At 45.6% G+C, this 16,996-nt stretch overlaps 1 protein-coding gene across 3 annotated transcripts in view; it reads left to right on the top strand.

Annotated features, from left to right (window-relative positions):
* GBF1 (golgi brefeldin A resistant guanine nucleotide exchange factor 1) overlaps nucleotides 1-14,938 on the top strand; it is a 101,228-nt gene extending 86,290 nt beyond the window's left edge. The window contains exons 25-42 of one of the 3 annotated variants that reach the window (XM_066191309.1): nucleotides 421-514; nucleotides 3,103-3,279; nucleotides 3,779-3,843; nucleotides 3,943-4,066; nucleotides 4,641-4,712; nucleotides 5,609-5,703; nucleotides 6,145-6,298; nucleotides 6,515-6,737; nucleotides 7,987-8,150; nucleotides 8,471-8,717; nucleotides 9,113-9,312; nucleotides 10,261-10,411; nucleotides 10,759-10,889; nucleotides 11,244-11,345; nucleotides 11,921-12,034; nucleotides 12,263-12,440; nucleotides 12,643-12,780; nucleotides 13,099-14,938. In XM_066191309.1, coding sequence (XP_066047406.1) covers nucleotides 421-514; nucleotides 3,103-3,279; nucleotides 3,779-3,843; nucleotides 3,943-4,066; nucleotides 4,641-4,712; nucleotides 5,609-5,703; nucleotides 6,145-6,298; nucleotides 6,515-6,737; nucleotides 7,987-8,150; nucleotides 8,471-8,717; nucleotides 9,113-9,312; nucleotides 10,261-10,411; nucleotides 10,759-10,889; nucleotides 11,244-11,345; nucleotides 11,921-12,034; nucleotides 12,263-12,440; nucleotides 12,643-12,780; nucleotides 13,099-13,385 — 2,716 coding nt within the window. In that variant the 3' untranslated portion in view covers nucleotides 13,386-14,938. The remainder of the gene's footprint in view (nucleotides 1-420; nucleotides 515-3,102; nucleotides 3,280-3,778; nucleotides 3,844-3,942; nucleotides 4,067-4,640; nucleotides 4,713-5,608; nucleotides 5,704-6,144; nucleotides 6,299-6,514; nucleotides 6,738-7,986; nucleotides 8,151-8,470; nucleotides 8,718-9,112; nucleotides 9,313-10,260; nucleotides 10,412-10,758; nucleotides 10,890-11,243; nucleotides 11,346-11,920; nucleotides 12,035-12,262; nucleotides 12,441-12,642; nucleotides 12,781-13,098) is intronic. The other 2 variants (XM_066191307.1, XM_066191308.1) reach the window with 2 other exon arrangements.
* Nucleotides 14,939-16,996: the final 2,058 nt, after the last annotated feature.

Below are 16,996 nucleotides of genomic sequence, written 5' to 3'. Positions count from 1 at the left end.
TGATCTTTGGTCATGCTTAGATCAGATCAAATGATGCTTTAAGCATAGTTTTAAAGCTTTCTCAATATACTGCCTTAGCCATGGTACCTTGGAAACTGGACTTCAGCGCTACCACCAATCTCAGCAAACTTTCTTATGGCAGGACAGGAGGTTGGATATAATGTTCAGGTGCAAGTGGTCTGTCTGTTTAGACTCACTCCTTTAAATTGATCCTTGCATCCGCGTAGAAAAATATCAGTATCTATGCATAAGGATTGAGTTTATTTAAACAATAATAGCAGACTTTTGTACATAAGCATTCATTATGAATGGATGGAGAGGAAGGTCTAAAATGTCAACAGAGAGGGTCTCAGATTTGCTGTTCTGTAGACAGACTTGTCTGTGCTTAGTAGATTATTTTCTGTTTTCTTCTTTTCCCAGAAAATGTGCAATGATTTCTGCTCACTATGGCCTTAGTGATGTGTTTGACAATCTCATAATTTCTCTCTGCAAGTTTACAGCTCTCAGCAGTGAGGTAAGTTTGCAAAGAGGGGAGAAGGAGCATGACTTTTACTACACTGGAGCTCTCTTCCTCTCTTAAGCAGCAATATTTGCTTATTTTAGTTATCATTGTATCTGGAGTTATCTATCAGCCCCTGCCCAGAGTTTTCTGGAGGAAGTAATGGGAAATGTGTAGTGAAGTGGGACTTCCATAGGACAAATTCAAATATGCAAATTTTCTTCTACTCACCAGTGTCAGTTTGTGCAGAATGCCTTGATGTAAAATTGTTTATTCACCTATTTGATCTGAAGAGACTTAGATCTCTGTGATCCCTAGCAAGTTCATACATTTCAGACACTGACTGTTCTATTACAGAGTTAATGCAGTGCCAAGGGGGACTGTTTTGTGAGATGTACTTCTGAAGTGTAGGATCTATGTAGATGCACAGCATAAGCATAAAGGGGTTAGAAAAACAAATGCTTTGAGTTGTCATTTGGGGTGTGGAGTATGGTAATAAGATCGGCTGTTAGCCTCACATTTGGCAAGCTCTGAAGACTTTCTTTGGGGTGTACCATGAGAATAAATTCAAGGTGCTGTGGTTAGTGTAAACTTTATTGCCCAAATCTATTTGTGTGTTACAGCATCCGCCTGTTTTTCCCCAAAGTGTTTGATAGACAGTGTGTGGCAGATTATGCTGTGTATTAAGGAGTAGTTGACAGCAATTCCTGCAAAGGGTCAGAACTCCCAAAGGATCTCACAGTATTGCTCTCAGAACCAGTGCAAGAACCACAGTGAGCAGAACAGAATTGCCACACATACAGGAAAGGGAAACAAGATGATTCAAGACTGAAAGCATGGGAGTAAAAAGGCCAAGACAGGTAAATTTTTTAAAAGACAAATCCCGAGCAGAGGATTTGCTTTAGATTCCCTCTTCCTCCACAGCTCATAACAGTAAAGATGCAGTATTTGATCATCCTCAGGCACTACCAGACCTCGAGACTGCCAGTAGGAAACAAGCAGAGGAATGTCTGCCATGAAACAGTTTGACACAGATTTACACAGCAGAAGCAGCTAGACTAGACTAAGCCCTCAGATGCACCAGCTATTGCCAGCTGCATCCCATCTAGTTGTGAGACTGGAATCTGGAGCAGTCTGAGGTCTGAGTTAATTAAGCAAGTATGTCTTTTGGTGATGACATAGAATCAGGGACTTGTGGATTTGAAGAAGGCTGAGTTTTTATCTTTGGCCAGATTCCAAGTACATAGATTACTTTCTGCTGTCCTAAATTCTGTAAGGCTTGGAGACAGTAGTGGAATAAGACAACTGAACAAATACTTAAGTGGCTGGAGGAAGGAGAGGAAAAGGGGCTATCTTCAGAGGACTGAAGAGTCAAAGCAGGCGTCTTCTCCATGCACTGCAATTGCTATGCATGGCCACTTTGATTGAAAGAAGGGAAATGGAATGGAACATGGATGGGCTTTAAGTGATTAGAAAGAATGGGTGCCCTACTTCATGATCCATAGTCAAGACTCATACTGACTCAGTATGTAGTAGCAAAACCTGTGTGTGTGGTTTTCAGTGATGTGGCTTCTTGCCACAGAGCAATATCAGGGATATTGCTGTTTGCACCCTAACACTCCAGAGATGCATGTATTCATGTAGCTTCCCCATAGCAACAACGGATAAAAACCCAAATTGGTAGTTGCATTTCTGCCAGATTTCAGATTGGCACTTCTAATGGAGTTTGCTTCTAAATCAAAGACCCATTTTGACAACAGTTTTGCCATCAGTTTGGCTGAAGCAGGAATCAGTGTTTCTGAACTTGATACCTGAGATAGGATACATTGACTCCTTCAATCCCTTGTCTTCTTTTCCATTCTTGGTGAGGGGGTAAATATGGATTTTGTCCACATAAACAAGAGAATGGCAAAGCCCATCTCTTCACAAAAGGAAGATTGCAGTGACCTTAGGTAACTGCAGAATCGTGGAACATGTTACACTGTTCGATATTAGCTCACATGGTTGCTGGTTTTTTTTCTTGTTTTGGCAGTGTATGTTTGGTTGGTTTCAATGACTTAGCACACTTTTTGTATTTTGACAAGCCGTGAGTACGTTGAACAGATGATGAGGATTTGAGATCCAGCAATCATTGGCAGAGACTTCAAGTTAGGATTGACTTACTTTGAATCTTGCTGTTAGATAGTGGTAGGAGTAATTTTACGAGTCAGTAATGGTTTTTGCCATAGTTTCCTTCTCTAACAGCATGGCAGAGTAATTGCTGCTTCCAGAGGAGATGTGGTCCTTTTTGTAGAAGGCTTTGATCCTGAACTGAGTTCCTGTAGCAGGATAAATTAGTGGGTTTTCAGCATGCACTTTCAAAATGTTCTGAGTTGTCATTCTTGGGAAGTTTATATCTAGCTGGTTCAGTGATTCAGCTTGTATCAGGTAAGTTACCTTTTCCTTGTTTTTGTGCAAAGTGAATGTGAGCTGAGGAGTTATCCAAGCATCGTACAGACAATTGTTATCTTTCCCATAACCAGTTCTGAAGCATCTGCCCTAATTTCTGTTGAAAAGAAAACATCTCTTTCTGACTGATTGCCACCGCCTCTTCTTTCCTGCAGTCTATTGAGAACCTGCCCACTGTTTTTGGAAGTAATCCCAAGGCCCATATTGCAGCAAAGACAGTGTTTCACTTGGCCCATCGCCATGGTGACATTCTGCGAGAGGGCTGGAAAAACATCATGGAGGCCATGCTACAGCTTTTCCGAGCAGAGCTGCTGCCCAAGGCCATGGTGGAGGTAATAATTAGCTGGCTGGTGGATAACTGATGAGTTAGGGGAGTGGGAAGCTGGCTTTTCATAGATCCAGCTCCAAAAGTAGGACAGCTCTCTTGCAAAGGCCTTGCTTTGGATAAGTGTGTACAGAACTTAGAGGCCTGTGAAAGGTATAGTGTTCAAGTTATGTGCAGCTTTCTTTTAAAGCTTGTTTCATTTTTTCTCATTTTATTTCTTGTTAGATTTGAGGAATTGCAGCATTTATTTTACTTGAACAGATTTTGAATGTTGTGCAGAAGAGGGATATGCTTATGGGCATGAAGTACTAGAGCACTGCATTGGTGTTACCACATGAGAATGGTGCTTTACTGACAGGATTGTGGGGTGAAGAGCTGGGTTTGACTGCCCACATATGGGCTGTTTGGTGTAGTGTTTCATCACTAAGACAAATATAATGGGGTTGGGGAAGAGAGCTATAAAATGTGGACAGCTGGTGATATGCATGTCCTGGTCTGTGTTCCAGGTTGAAGACTTTGTGGATCCTAATGGCAAAATCTATCTGCAGCGTGAGGAGACACCATCTAACCGGTCAGTGGCAGTTGTCTCAGGCAGTCTTTCTCGTACAAAGGTTGGAAAATAACGTGATTTCTTGTTTTCTTACTGATGCTGGTGTCTTCTGATTGGCAGTGGTGAATCAACAGTACTGAGTTTTGTTAGTTGGCTCACCCTCAGTGGGACAGAGCAATCTGGTATGAGAGGACCATCTACGGAAACACAGGAGGCAAAGCGAGCGGCTTTGGAATGCATAAAGGTAACCTATAGGCTGTAGAAGAACCTGTTTGTTTTCTTTTCTCGATGACAATACTGTTTGGGTAACAGGCAACAGAAGCATAAATATACATGCTGCTTTGGCAGTATTGCAGGTAACAGAAGACTTGAGAACTGAAAGAAACTACAGAGGAGCCTGTCTGGATTGACAGCTAAATGGTCCTTTGTGCTACTGTGCACAGCTAACACATCAAAACAGGAATGATTCCTCAGGCTGGGATCTGCCCTGGGTGTCACAGTCCTATATTTAAAGACAAATTAATGAATTCTCAAACAACTAATGTTTTCCGAGACAGTGTAAAGGTATATGGTGCCAACAAATTCTGAACCTGGGGTTCTACCACTCTGTGGCCAGAGAAGTTATCTGATAAAATCTGTCTAGCACAGATCAGGTCTGTTAGAAGTAATTGATGTTAAAGAGTGAGCTAGTTGGAAGGCCTTTTCCTCCAGATAATAACATCTGTGTCTTTCCTGTGAACATGTCGTGTTTCTGGAGGATCTGTTTGTATGCCTTCCACAGGCTCCAGGTACACAGTTGTCTCTTCTGTATTTTGCAGCAATGTGATCCTGAGAAGTTGATCACAGAAAGCAAATTTCTCCAACTTGAATCCCTCCAGGAGCTCATGAAGGTGAGAGAGATATTGGGCAAGGGACTGGATGGTAGTGGAACAAATATGCTGTGCGTGATAGTGGATATGTGCTGTGTACTCACTTAACTCCTCTGTCCTCAGTGGAGGTCTTGGAACAATTTGGGATGTGAAACTAATCTTTAGTTCACCTGTTAAAAGTAACTTCTGTGCTGGCAGACACAAATTGCTCTGGCAGTAGAAGAAAACATTAAATTGAGGAATGCATTCTAAAAGCCTTGAGAACTCTTGGCAAATGTTTGAAAGTATTTGTAGTTCTGTGTCAGAGTTTAGAGATTTTCATCATTTCAGGTGTGCTGTGTACCTAATGAGGGCATTCTAAGAGGCTACTATAGAGGCAAGAGCTCTACAAAAATATTTGACAGCGTGTCCCTAAGTAGTATGGTACCTGGCTGCTGTGGGAGATATAGTAAGGCTGGACTCATTAGCCTTTGGGCTAGAGAAGCTCATCTCCCTAGGGGAGTGTCATCTCAGTTCCAGGGGAACATAGTGCTCCTACTCCAATTACGTCAGGAATTCTCCTTCATGTACAAGCTGATGGCTTGAGAAGAATAACTCCAGTATTTGTAGTCATTCTTAGGTACGCTTGCTTTTTCTGCACTTCACATATTATTAGTTAGAAGCTGCTAGATATCAGAGCTCCTCTTCATCTGAGACACTTCATCAGAGTTTAACATCTTTTAAGTTCATACTGCATTTTGCATAATAAAAAAAAAATTATTTTTCCCATAGATTCAGCTTGGCCTCCCTATCCAATGCCTTTGACTATGCATGACCTCACTAGGCAGTGGAGAACAGTTTTGGCCAGACTCAGAGCATTCTGTTGGTTCCCCATTTTTGGGAGCTTGTGATTTATAAAAATATCATGGTTCTTCCAGGCTCTAATCTCTGTGACTCCTGATGAGGAGACATATGATGAAGAAGATGCAGCCTTCTGCTTGGAGATGCTTCTGCGGATTGTTCTAGAGAATAGGTATGACTTTGAAATATATGCACGTTCCATGCAATGTCCCTGCTTTACTGCAGCTGCTGCCTGGTCCAGGGAATGAGTTCCTTATGTCTGTGGTTTGCCAGCTGAAGCAGCATGTGGCTGTAATTTCAGGGCTTAACAATTCCACTCTGGCATGTGCAAACAGAAAGGCTATTAGCTCATGAATTAGTACTTGATATCCTGAAATCTGAAAAATATAAACTAAACTCCAGAGGGAGAATTCTCCCACCTGATTGCTTTGCAAGTCATGAGTAAGTTTGATAGCTTTGTTGTTTCTATGTGTCTGTTCTTGTATATCCCAACTGGAATTTTTAACGGAAGTTAAGAAATAATGGATTGTCTGGAGTAGTGGGAGAGGCTGCTGGATCCCGCTTGTCTCACGTCCTTTCATTCTATCCTTTCCCTCCTCCTTGTTGTGGCTAGGGACCGTGTGACCTGTGTCTGGCAAACTGTCCGAGACCACCTTTATCATCTCTGTGTCCATGCAATGGAGTTCTGCTTCTTGGTGGAGAGGGCAGTGGTGGGGCTGCTGAGACTGGCCATTCGACTGCTTCGTCGAGATGAGATCAGTGCACAGGTAAGGGACTTCTGACAGGCAGTTACTGGGATTTTGTGGCTATACCCAGTGACATAGGAAACCAGTTGCTGTTGGATGGACCCATATTTAACCTGTCTGTGCCGCAGGTAACAACAAACAGCAGTAGTAACCAGCTCTAATCGATGAAGGAGTACATTGCCAGAGAATAGAGTGTAAGTAATTGGGTCTGTTATTCTTGTCTTCTTCTCTGGCCAGGTTCTCCTCTCGTTACGTATCTTACTTATGATGAAGCCAAATGTGCTGTCCAGAGTTAGCCATGAGGTTGCCTACGGCCTCCATGAACTCCTGAAGACCAATGCTGCCAACATTCACTCTGGGGATGACTGGTACACGCTTTTCACCCTCCTGGAGTGCATCGGGTCTGGGGTGAAGCCGCCCGCTGCCCTGCAGGTTACAGCAAGGGCAGATAACGACACAGGTAAGACAGGCCAGCTTTTGCTAGGAAATCTGATGCCTGCCTGCCAGATAAGCAGCTGCTTCCTCAAGCTTTTCAATTAGCAAAGGGGACTGCAAGAAAACAAAGCTGATATTAAACTACATTAGCAAGATTAAAGACCAGCACCTGCTGTTCACTCCTCATGGTCTGTTCCTGTCTCTATTCTGCCATCTCTTCCTACTCAGTGAGCATCAATCCAGGTGCTAGTCCCTGGGGAGCAGTGGGAGGAAAACTGATATCAGTTCTGGCAGCTGTAGGAGGTCTTTGCTCTACCCAAGAAGCATTTTCTGCTGGTTGTGGTTTGGTGCCTTGCCCAAATTATACAAATTATTACATTATATGCCCTTATCTGGGCATATAATGTAAACCCAGCTGCTGTTCCTGTCTTACTTGATTCTTTTGTGGGACTGGTTCTTCTCCGTCCCCATTTTAAGGTTCTCATAAAATGAGTTGTTCTTTAAAATTATATTTCCAGATCCATTTGGGGATAGTTCATTCCTGCAAGACCAATGCACTATTTCTCACTTCTCTTGGCTGTGTTAGAAAGGTGGTCTTCTCAGCAAATTGTTCAGTTTTGCTTTAGCCAGCTGTCAATATATATGAGGCTGATATCTTCAGACTTCTAAAGCAAAGAGCAATAAAGGTCTTTTCCAGAAGGCTTTGTTTTTCTCTTTGCTTTTCTAGAACTTCTTTGATTGGTCCTGATGCTTTGTGCTAGACAGATGGGAGAAGTATGATTTTTTAAAACACTTACGTACTTTGCCCTCTGGATTAATGTTGAGCTGTGTCTTCTTTTTCTTTTACTGCTTCTGTCTTTGCTGGTAGAGCAAACTGCTTGACTTGGCACCTTGCACATCAAAACATTAGTCCTTGTAGTTCTCTATCTCCTGAAAATGTTTGGTGCACTCTGTTCACAGCAATTCTGCCTGTCTGTTGATGAGTTTCTAGATGGTGTTGAACAATGGAGAGAACAAGTTTTTACTTCTAAATAACATATCAGTAATTTAAATTTGTCCCTCGCAAGGGCTTCTCTCTTGGGACATGTGAAATTTAAGGTTATCCTAAATGTCAGGGCAGGTAGATCTGACAGGTGTAGAACATACTAATAACCACTTGTGGTTCCTGGTTGATGCTAATCTGACTAATCTGGATTCCTTCTCCGTTATCCACATCTACTCTTGCAAGTTCTCGATTTGGCTTTGATCTAAACCCCATGCCTTTTGTCTTTAAGGTGCTCAGTCAGACAGCGAGGTGTCCTCCTCCTATCATCCCAGTGACATGAGCCTGGACCGCGGCTACACCTCTGACTCCGAGGTGTACACAGACCATGCGAAGCCTGGCAAGATGCATCGCTCGGTCACAGATGTGGATGTCGTGAACAGTGGCTGGCTAGTGGTGAGTAGCCAGTGGGCTTCTGGTGCCCAAAGAAGACTACTCCTACCATGGTTGTGGTAGTGAGTGAGCAGAAAGTGTGGTAGTGAGAGAAAGAATAAGACAGTAGAAAAGAGAGCTAAGATGAGCTGATAATGTAAAAGCAGGATGGGGAGAGACACAGATGGAAAGGAGAAAGCTTTGAGGCAAATGAGGAAGAAAGGGAAATGAACCGTACAGAAGCATTACCTGTTGGCTTCTGAAGAAAGGCTCTTTCAGTGTGTATATGACATGCTTCTTTTTATGCTACCCTCTCCTGCTTACCTGCTTCCTGTGACCTGCAGGTGGGGAAAGATGACATCGACAACTCCAGATCCACTGCTGGGCTTAGCAGGCTGGGTCCATCACCTCTCGTCAACCAGTACAGCCTGACTGTGGGGCTGGATTTGGGCCCACATGACACAAAGTCTCTCATGAAATGTGTCGAGTCTCTGTCCTTCATCGTGCGAGATGCTGCCCATGTTACACCTGAGAACTTTGAGCTCTGTGTCAAAACAATACGTATCTTCGTGGAGGCCAGCTTGAACGGGGGTAAGATGGCCCTTCACTTGTCAACCAGGATTCGGCTTGGGGTGGCCAGTCAGCAAGCAGTGTGAAGTATGCTGTCATAGAATGAGTCCCCAGTCCAAAGAAAAAGGTCTACCAGGAGAAAAGTGTCCTGTCTCCTGTGAACAGCAGGGACCTTATTCTGATCCGCCTCCCTGGAATGGAGGGGAGGTCTGGAGTAGATGTGGAGAGAGCAGTATCAGCTCTTGTGGAAAATTGTTCTTATGGGGCCCTGGGTCCCCTTCAAGCAAGTAGTGGTCACGTCAGAGGACAGGGCCCTTCACTGGGGAAATCAAAAGGTGGCTGCCCCATGTGTTGAAAAGCAGAACATTTTGTAGTGGACTCTTGTATATGGAATGCTGTTGCCTTTTGTATTGTAGGCTACAAATCCCAGGAGAAGAGGGGGAAGAGCCACAGGTATGACAGTAAATCCAGTCGGTTAAAAAAAAAGCCAAAAGACAGCTCCACACGGCGATCCCGGGTCTTGAGCCAGCACCAGGCGCACACACACAGTGATGAGGACGAGGACGAGAGCATCCCTGCCAGCTACCACACTGTGTCTTTACAGGTTAGTCAGGACGTAAGTATAGCACGGATTTCCTCCTCTCCTTTCCCATTCTTAGGGTCTGGCTAGGTAATCACTGGAATTCTTTATGGGGCAAGGGAGAGCTGCATCCTGGATAAGTGGGCACTGGATGACAGAGAGTGTCTGTGGGAGGCAGTATGTGGCTCGGCAGTGAAAGAGGAAGGCTGCAATTTGTACTGGCGAAAGCAGAATAGCAATGGAGAGGGAGGTCCTCTGAAAAGCAAGGAGGAGGTTGGAAGCTGTGAGTCGCTGTAGTAGGTAAAATGGATTAAGGTCATTTGGAGACATGAGTTTCCTGTAGGCTTAGCAAGGAGTCTGACAGGGCATCTGAGCTTGAGGAAAGGGGAAAGCCCTGTTGGCTGAGGCACTGGAATTTCAAGTACTGAGGACTGGGCTAAGGGAGTAATTTCTCCCCACCTGGTACTTCAAAGGTGTGAAGGCACAGGCCTGCTGACTGCCAGGATGTTGGGTCTCAGTTCAGTAGTAAACTGACCAGAGTGCTGTCATGTGCCCATACAGGCAAGGGAACTTGGCATGTGCTTCACATGCCTTTTTTGTTAAGAAAAGCAAGTTGCAGAGTTGTTCTGGATGGCAGAGCTGAATCACTGGGTTCATCCCTCTGCCTGGGAGAGTCAATGCTCTGTGCCAGGAAAGAGCCCATTCTTCCTTTAGACAGGACTGGAATGGTGTTCCTCAAAGATGGGATTGGCATGGCTACAGAACTGACAAAAATCTTGTTGAAGATACCTGGAACTTGAACACTTAAGGAGAGCATAGACAGCAGGGCCTGATGCCATCTTTATTACTGTGCTTGGCTGTGTATATACAGAAAGGAGGCTTGAGTAGCTTTAACCTTTTAGCTTCATTTGGAGAACAGCAGAGATCAGAGCTGCTTCAAAATTTAAAGTCCTGTGTGTTTCTTACTGTGCCGTGTACATGCAGCTCCTGGACCTCATGCATACCTTGCACACGCGAGCAGCTGGCATCTACAGCTCCTGGGCAGAGGAGCAGCGACACCTGGAGACAGCGGCCAGGAAAATCACAGCGGATTCCCGAACACTGTGGTCCAACTGCTGGTGTCCTTTGCTACAGGGTAAAGCCATCCCCTGGTGATGAGAGTGACCAGAGACACTTCCAAAGTAATGGCAGGAAATTTGAGGAGCCAAGAACTAACTGTAGAAAGCAGGCATAGGTTGTTTCTAGGGTCTGTTGTAATTGAAAAAGAACTTGTATCAGATTTGGAAAAACATCTTTAGGGTGAGTTAGCTGCCAGCATTTTTCTGGATCTGGTAGTAGACTGCCAGTCTGTGGCCTGGAACAAGTATAATCCTTTCTTTTTCACAGAGAGTTTTTGATCTTCATTAGACTTTTTACTCTAGACTGGGGAAGTAGGGATGTGACACTCTCCCTGTGATCTTACCCTGAATCCTTCTCTTGCAGGTATTGCCTGGCTGTGCTGTGATGCCCGACGCCAGATACGAATGCAAGCACTCACTTACTTGCAGCGGGCCCTCCTGGTACATGACCTGCAGGCCCTGGATGCCCTGGAATGGGAGTCCTGCTTCAACAAGGTAACCACCTGGCTGGGATGGGCATGAGAGCAGGGCAGCATTGTCACGAAGGGCAAAGCTGTGTGCAGGAGTGTTGTCCTGCTTCAGCACTGTCTTCTTGAACAGCATGTTCACTGCAACAGACAAGATGTTCCCTATCCTGGTCCTGTGAAAAGTTCTTCTCTCATTAGGCTTCTGACAGGGCCTTTTGGAGTATTGAAGTGAATCCACTCATGTGCATGTCCCATTGCTTCTGTCATGTCCTTTGCCTAGAAGCCACCAGTCCCAAAAGCCAGTGCCTTTTTGTAATGCTGTCTGTGAAAATCTCATCAGTCATTTTTCAGCACTAAAATATCCATGTGTCTGATCCAACAGGTGCTGTTCCCTCTGCTAACTAAGCTACTTGAGAACATCAGTCCAGCTGATGTTGGTGGGATGGAAGAAACTAGGATGAGAGCCTCAACACTACTCTCCAAGGTGAGCACACCTCTGCTGCCTGAAAGCTTAGAGGAAACCATGTTCCTCAAGAAAACCAAACTGTTTGCTGTGTTTGCTTCTCAGCATCTCTGATCTGGACAGGTGTCAGGGTGCTAGTTTGACTGTCTTCAGTGCTGGGCTTCTCCACCAGCTTCTGCTGCTGGGACATGCTTCTTTCCAGAATTGTCTCCATGATTCTAGTGGAAAAGTTGTTAGGAAGAGGTTTGTGGCTTCATGACAGAGAAAAGTATTTCACTCAACATCAGTTGAAGACAGTCTCTTCTTGGGGTGAAATGATGCGTGTCACAAGCTGATAGTCTTGACCTGAGGCAGAGATCTGGAAGGGCTAGAAGACACGGTGATGCAGATCTGCAGAAGCCTTCCACAAAGGAGACAAGATCCACTCCTTCAAATACGCAATTCAGAAGAGTAGAGGCCTGTGGCATCCTCAGGCCAGTCCTGTGCATGTTCCCAGCCTGCCACAAGGAGGGGGAATCCAGATTTGTGAGACTGGCTTGTCAGTGAGCAGCAGCCCTTATACTACTTGTTGACAGTAGTTGTGTTTTTTTTCCCAGGTGTTCCTACAGCATCTGTCCCCTCTGCTCTCACTGACCACCTTTGCTGCCCTGTGGCTCACAATCCTGGATTTTATGGACAAATACATGCACGCTGGCTCCAGTGACTTACTGGTAAGGTGCTGGATGCAGTCCTTTGGACAACCATTCATTGCATTTTAACCTTCTTGAAAGGTGTTTTGATTTGATGTGGGTTTTGGGAGTTTTTAAACTTTATTCCTTTCCAAACAATTTTGTTCCATGGTTTCTTGCCCTGGCCACAGTTTCCAAGGCAGCCCATCAGCCGTTTTGAGCTTTGGTTCATTGCTATCTGTCCATTCCGTGTCCTGTCTCTGATTATAGCTGGAGGCCATTCCAGAGTCTCTGAAGAATATGCTGCTCGTAATGGATACAGCTGGGATATTCCACAGTGCTGACTCACGGACAGGATACTCAGATCTCTGGGAGATCACCTGGGAGCGCATTGACTGTTTCTTACCTCGGCTGCGGGATGAGCTCTTCAAACAGACAGTCATCCAAGGTACAAGAGGCTGGGAAACCTTAAGAACACAGGTTTTGGACCAGTGCTTGCATCTTGTCCAGTATCCAGCTGCCATAATGGCTTTATGCTGATGAAAAGAGTTGTAGGAGGCTGTGGGAACTTGGCACAAGGGCAAATTGAGGGAGGGTGAAAGGAGTGAGCAAACTGGTGTGTGGTCTCACTACATGTTTTGTCTTCCCAGATCCTGTCCCCAACATACCAATGGAGCAGCAGCATCAGAAAACAATAGTGTCTGCCCTGCCGCCTTCTCCTGTGGGGGATGTGAGACCACCCACCCATGTGGCTTCTTTGGAGAAGCCTTGTGAACTGGGTGTCAGTGGTGAGTCCCGTTTTCTTTTTTCTGAAATCACTTTCCCAGCATGGTGGCATAGATCTTCTTTTCCTTGCTTTAGCATGATCTCTGGTGACCAGGCCTCTAGTGTTGTAAAATACTGTTCTTCCATATGGATAAGTTGCTGCTGAGGTTATTGGGGTGAGCAGAATGACTGCGATTGACCCCTGCTCTTCAGGGCCTTTTAATGACGGGGCAAGTCTGAAAAGGCCCCTGAGTTGATTTTCAGCCCTGCTTAGTTTTGAGCTAATAGGTGACTTTGTCAGGACCTGTGTAAGGATCTATTTTGTCTCTTCCTTCTTCCAGATTCTGAGAGACCCAGTGCACCTGCCTCACCCACCATCAGCACCTCTGCCTCTCCTTCCTTCCCAGCATCAGCTTCAACAAAGTCAAGCCCTGTTACAGACATACCTCCTACGACAGCACAGCCACCACTCATCCTGCAGCCTCTCGCCTCTCCCCTGCAGGTTGGGGTACCACCTATGACTCTTCCAATCATTCTCAACCCAGCCCTAATTGAAGCCACCTCTCCTGTTCCCCTCTTAGCTACTCCACGGCCCACTGACCCTATGACAAGCTCTGAAGTCAATTAGTTGGAGGGTGTCAGAGAACTGTCTGCTGAGGAGGCTCTGTGGGTGGAGGATGCTGGCCAAATGTTCTCTGGTAGTGGGCATGTTTGTTTTAAAGGATGATGCTAACCTGAGCAGAAGGGCTGTTGCTACAGTCCTCTGGAGTATGTCCCATCCTGCTCCCTTCTTGTGGCATCACCTAGAAATCTGCCCAAAAATCCTTATCTCCATGGAGGAGTGCCCAGTTCCACTGACCAGTCTCCTTCCTGCCTTTGCAATCTCAGGGGCCAGGCAATGCCTGTGCCCAGCAGCCTGGGACCAAGCTGCCACCAGTTCATCTGGTAAAGAGGGAAAACTTGTTGATGTAACACCAGAGAGTGGCTGCAGTACAGGACTGCCTCTCAAGATTACTCAGTCCAGTCCCTGGGCAATTCCCCAGCCATTCCCTAGCTTTCATGCTGACTCTTCTGATTGCACTGCTTTGTTTGGGATCTGGGCATGCCTGAGTTCAGCAGGTAGAGAATTGGATTAGAAGTGTGGATTGCTTACAGTGCAGCTCCCAGATTGCTACATAGGGCTTCTTGCCTGCTGGCACATGCTTTCCTTCCTGCGACATGGATGACAGCAGTCCCCAATCCAGATACAGATTAAGCAACAGGCAAGTCTGATAGGGGCTTTCATCCCTGCTCCTGCAAATGTAATCTGGCTTTCTGTTTGGAGAAGGCAAATCCAGAAGGCTCTGTGTAGCTGAGTAGATGAGAAGGAAATGCTGAGAGGAGAACACCATGGCCATGTCTCACACAGCACTTGTGGGGCCACTGTGTGTTGCGTTGTTTTCCACTCGCTACACATTGGTCTCTTGGTGACCAGCCCCTTCCTTAGGACAGCATCCTCTTCAGCTACAGATGTGGGGATCTGTGGCCCCTGCTGACAGATGCCCAGCACGTCTGCAGTGGTTTCTCCTGGAAGCTCTGAAGAGATCACACCCTTCTTTTTGCATCTTCTTGTTGGGATCCCATCTCCTTCTACCCCCAGAAGGCCCCTGCAGCTGAGGCCCTGGCAGTGATTCTTGTGCTTCCATCTTGCCGCAAGGAGATCCCGCTCTTCCTGCTGCTCATGTCCAGAGCAGAGCTGGCTGCCTGGCAAGCGCTGCATCACTGACCCTCCTCCTCCCTCAACTAGTTGGCTAAATTCTCAGTAATTTCAATCTTGGAAATCCCCCTGGTGACTGGGAGGGGCATGGGTGGGACTCCAACCCAGTGTATCCTGTATGGAGAGGAACCTGCAGTGGGTGTGGGAATACAACCAGTGTACATACAGAGTAAATGGCTACAAATCCAATGGACTTTTTACAGTGTAATAAATACATCCTGTAAATGAATGTTCTGGTGTGGCACTTCTTTTCTGTAATGGAACTGTGGCTCAGAGCTTTGGGAAAAGGGGAGTTTGCTTGTCAAGGTGTTAAGCCCTGGCTTCATATACCAAGATTCTTCAACAGAGTGCTCTGTCTGGAGGGAGCACAGGGGCACTTGTCAGCTCAGGGAGGGGGCTGCAATGGAGGTTAGCCATCAAGGGCTAACCAGTAATGGTTCCCATCATGGACAAAGCAGAGCTGTAATAGAGAGATTGGCTCTTTCAGAAGGCGACAGTTTCATGTGGGCTATAAATTTCTGGTGTTACGTTGGTGTGTGCTCGTGCACTACCAGGGGAGAGATGAGGGCTGAGGAGCAGGTGCTCTGTTCATGTGGTCATGGTGGCAGAACACATACCTCGGTAACAACTCAGCTCATACTGATGATTCTCTGATGAAGAAGAAATCCTTGTTTCCATGGACAGGACTTAGAGTTGGAAAGGGCATGAGAGACACTGGGCTCTTCCACGGCTAGGGCTTGCGATGGATTTGAACGACTACACTTCCCTCCTGGTATTTTCTACTTCGTTTCATGGCAAGATCACAGTGCATGGTGTCCTCGGAGCTGTGTGAGGCACCAATGCAGTGCCTTCCCTATTCCAAGCGACTCCTACAGACTTGGTAAGGGGGTTAAAAACTTGGGAGTTTGTTTGAATTGCATGAGAAAAGGTCTAAATATTCCACAATGGAAAAGTAATGTGCGTAGTAGGAAAGTCCTGTTAATAAATCCTGGTTCCCTTAACCCCATTTGTACCATTCCTGGAATATTTTCACTGCTGCAGCTGTCTCTTCCTCACCCTCCACTGCCTGGAGATTGTGTCTTTCCAGCCCTTAGATGTTTTCATTAATGTATTTGAGTCCTTGTGCTTCTCATGGTGCTTCTTTATCCAGCCCCCCTCTCTGTCTTGTCTTTCTGAGTCTTCGCTTCTATTTACAGCTCTGTTTTTCTGCTTGTTGAAATCTTCAGATTATTAACTCTTTGTAAACCATTGCTCAGTTGTCAAGGGCCTCAGTGTCGGGTGATCCCCAGGTGGTCCTCTGAGTTTTGGGGGTGGTGTCAGCTAATAGCGAAGCTCCCTTTTGCCAGCTGCCTTCAGATGGCTGTTTTGGGCATATGCTATGTTTTAACCTGTGTTTGCAAACCCAGCTTCTACTGAGAGCAATACATCTTGACTCAGACAATTATGGTGCAAAGCAAAAGCCACCCGAGAGAACTGCAGGAAGTGGGACTAGAATGGAAGGAATGTTGACTGGAAAGACAGAATTGCACTTTAAACGGTTTTCGCTAGACTGTAGGAATGGACTGGAAAACCAGAAAAAAATTTTTTTGTATGTTTGGATTTTGCTGGAGTGAGGTTTAATGTTACAGAGGAAAAAAAATCAGGGAAAGTATTGAACTGAAAGGAGATCAGAATCAAGTGACAGGTAGCATGTGCTACCTGATATGTTTATCAGTAAGTCTCTTGAACTCTATTTGTAATAAGTTAAATTACATAAAAGCTGGTCATACTACTAATGGCTGCTGGTGAGGAGTGCTGTTTCCAACAGTACCCCTTAGATTTGTCCTAGCATAAACTTTTTCTAGTCTTGGGCTTTCTCAATTTTACTCAGGGTCAGAGTAAGTTTTTTCCAGAGGAAGCTGAACAGACATCACTCTTTTTTGGATTTACCTGCCTCTTCTGTTCCCATTTACATCAAGGACTTCTACTGCTAAAACAGAGTAGAAATATGTACTGGGATTTAGCATGTGCCTGGAGAACGCTTTATTGTGGAGCTGATGTTTTCCTCATTGGTATGAAGCTTATTAGTGTGAAAAGTCCTATGGAATGATAAGCCCTGGCTGTAAAACATAAATTTGGCACTGAAACTTGTGAAACAGAAGCACTGCTGTTTTTAATTTCAATTTAAAAATTGGATCTGAGCATACTCAAAAGATCTGTAAGAAAGACTTCCAGGAAGCATCAACAGTGAGCTGGCTTTTTAGAAGTTACCCTCAGTCCTATAAATGCCAGCTGTTGAACTCCCCTGGAAAACTTTGTACCTGTTACAGAGGCTGATTTCTTCTGAAAGCGACTGTGCCCGACATTTTCGGCCCAGCTGCGCAGAAGGCAGCCCGGCGGAGCTTGTGCCTCTGGCCTGTGGCCCTGCCGAGGCTGCTGGAGGCGGCAGTCCCGGCGCAGCGGGCACTGTTCCCACTGTCCGTGTGGTGTGGAGGCCGCCGGGA

Source organism: Chamaea fasciata, unplaced genomic scaffold, assembly GCF_029207755.1.
Source record: "Chamaea fasciata isolate MVZ Bird 193981 ecotype frontalis unplaced genomic scaffold, bChaFas1.0.hap1 SCAF_9, whole genome shotgun sequence".
NCBI classification, from domain to species: domain Eukaryota; kingdom Metazoa; phylum Chordata; class Aves; order Passeriformes; family Sylviidae; genus Chamaea; species Chamaea fasciata.
The sequence above is the reverse complement of the archived record's forward strand: the minus strand, read 5'-3'. Positions and strand labels throughout refer to the sequence as shown.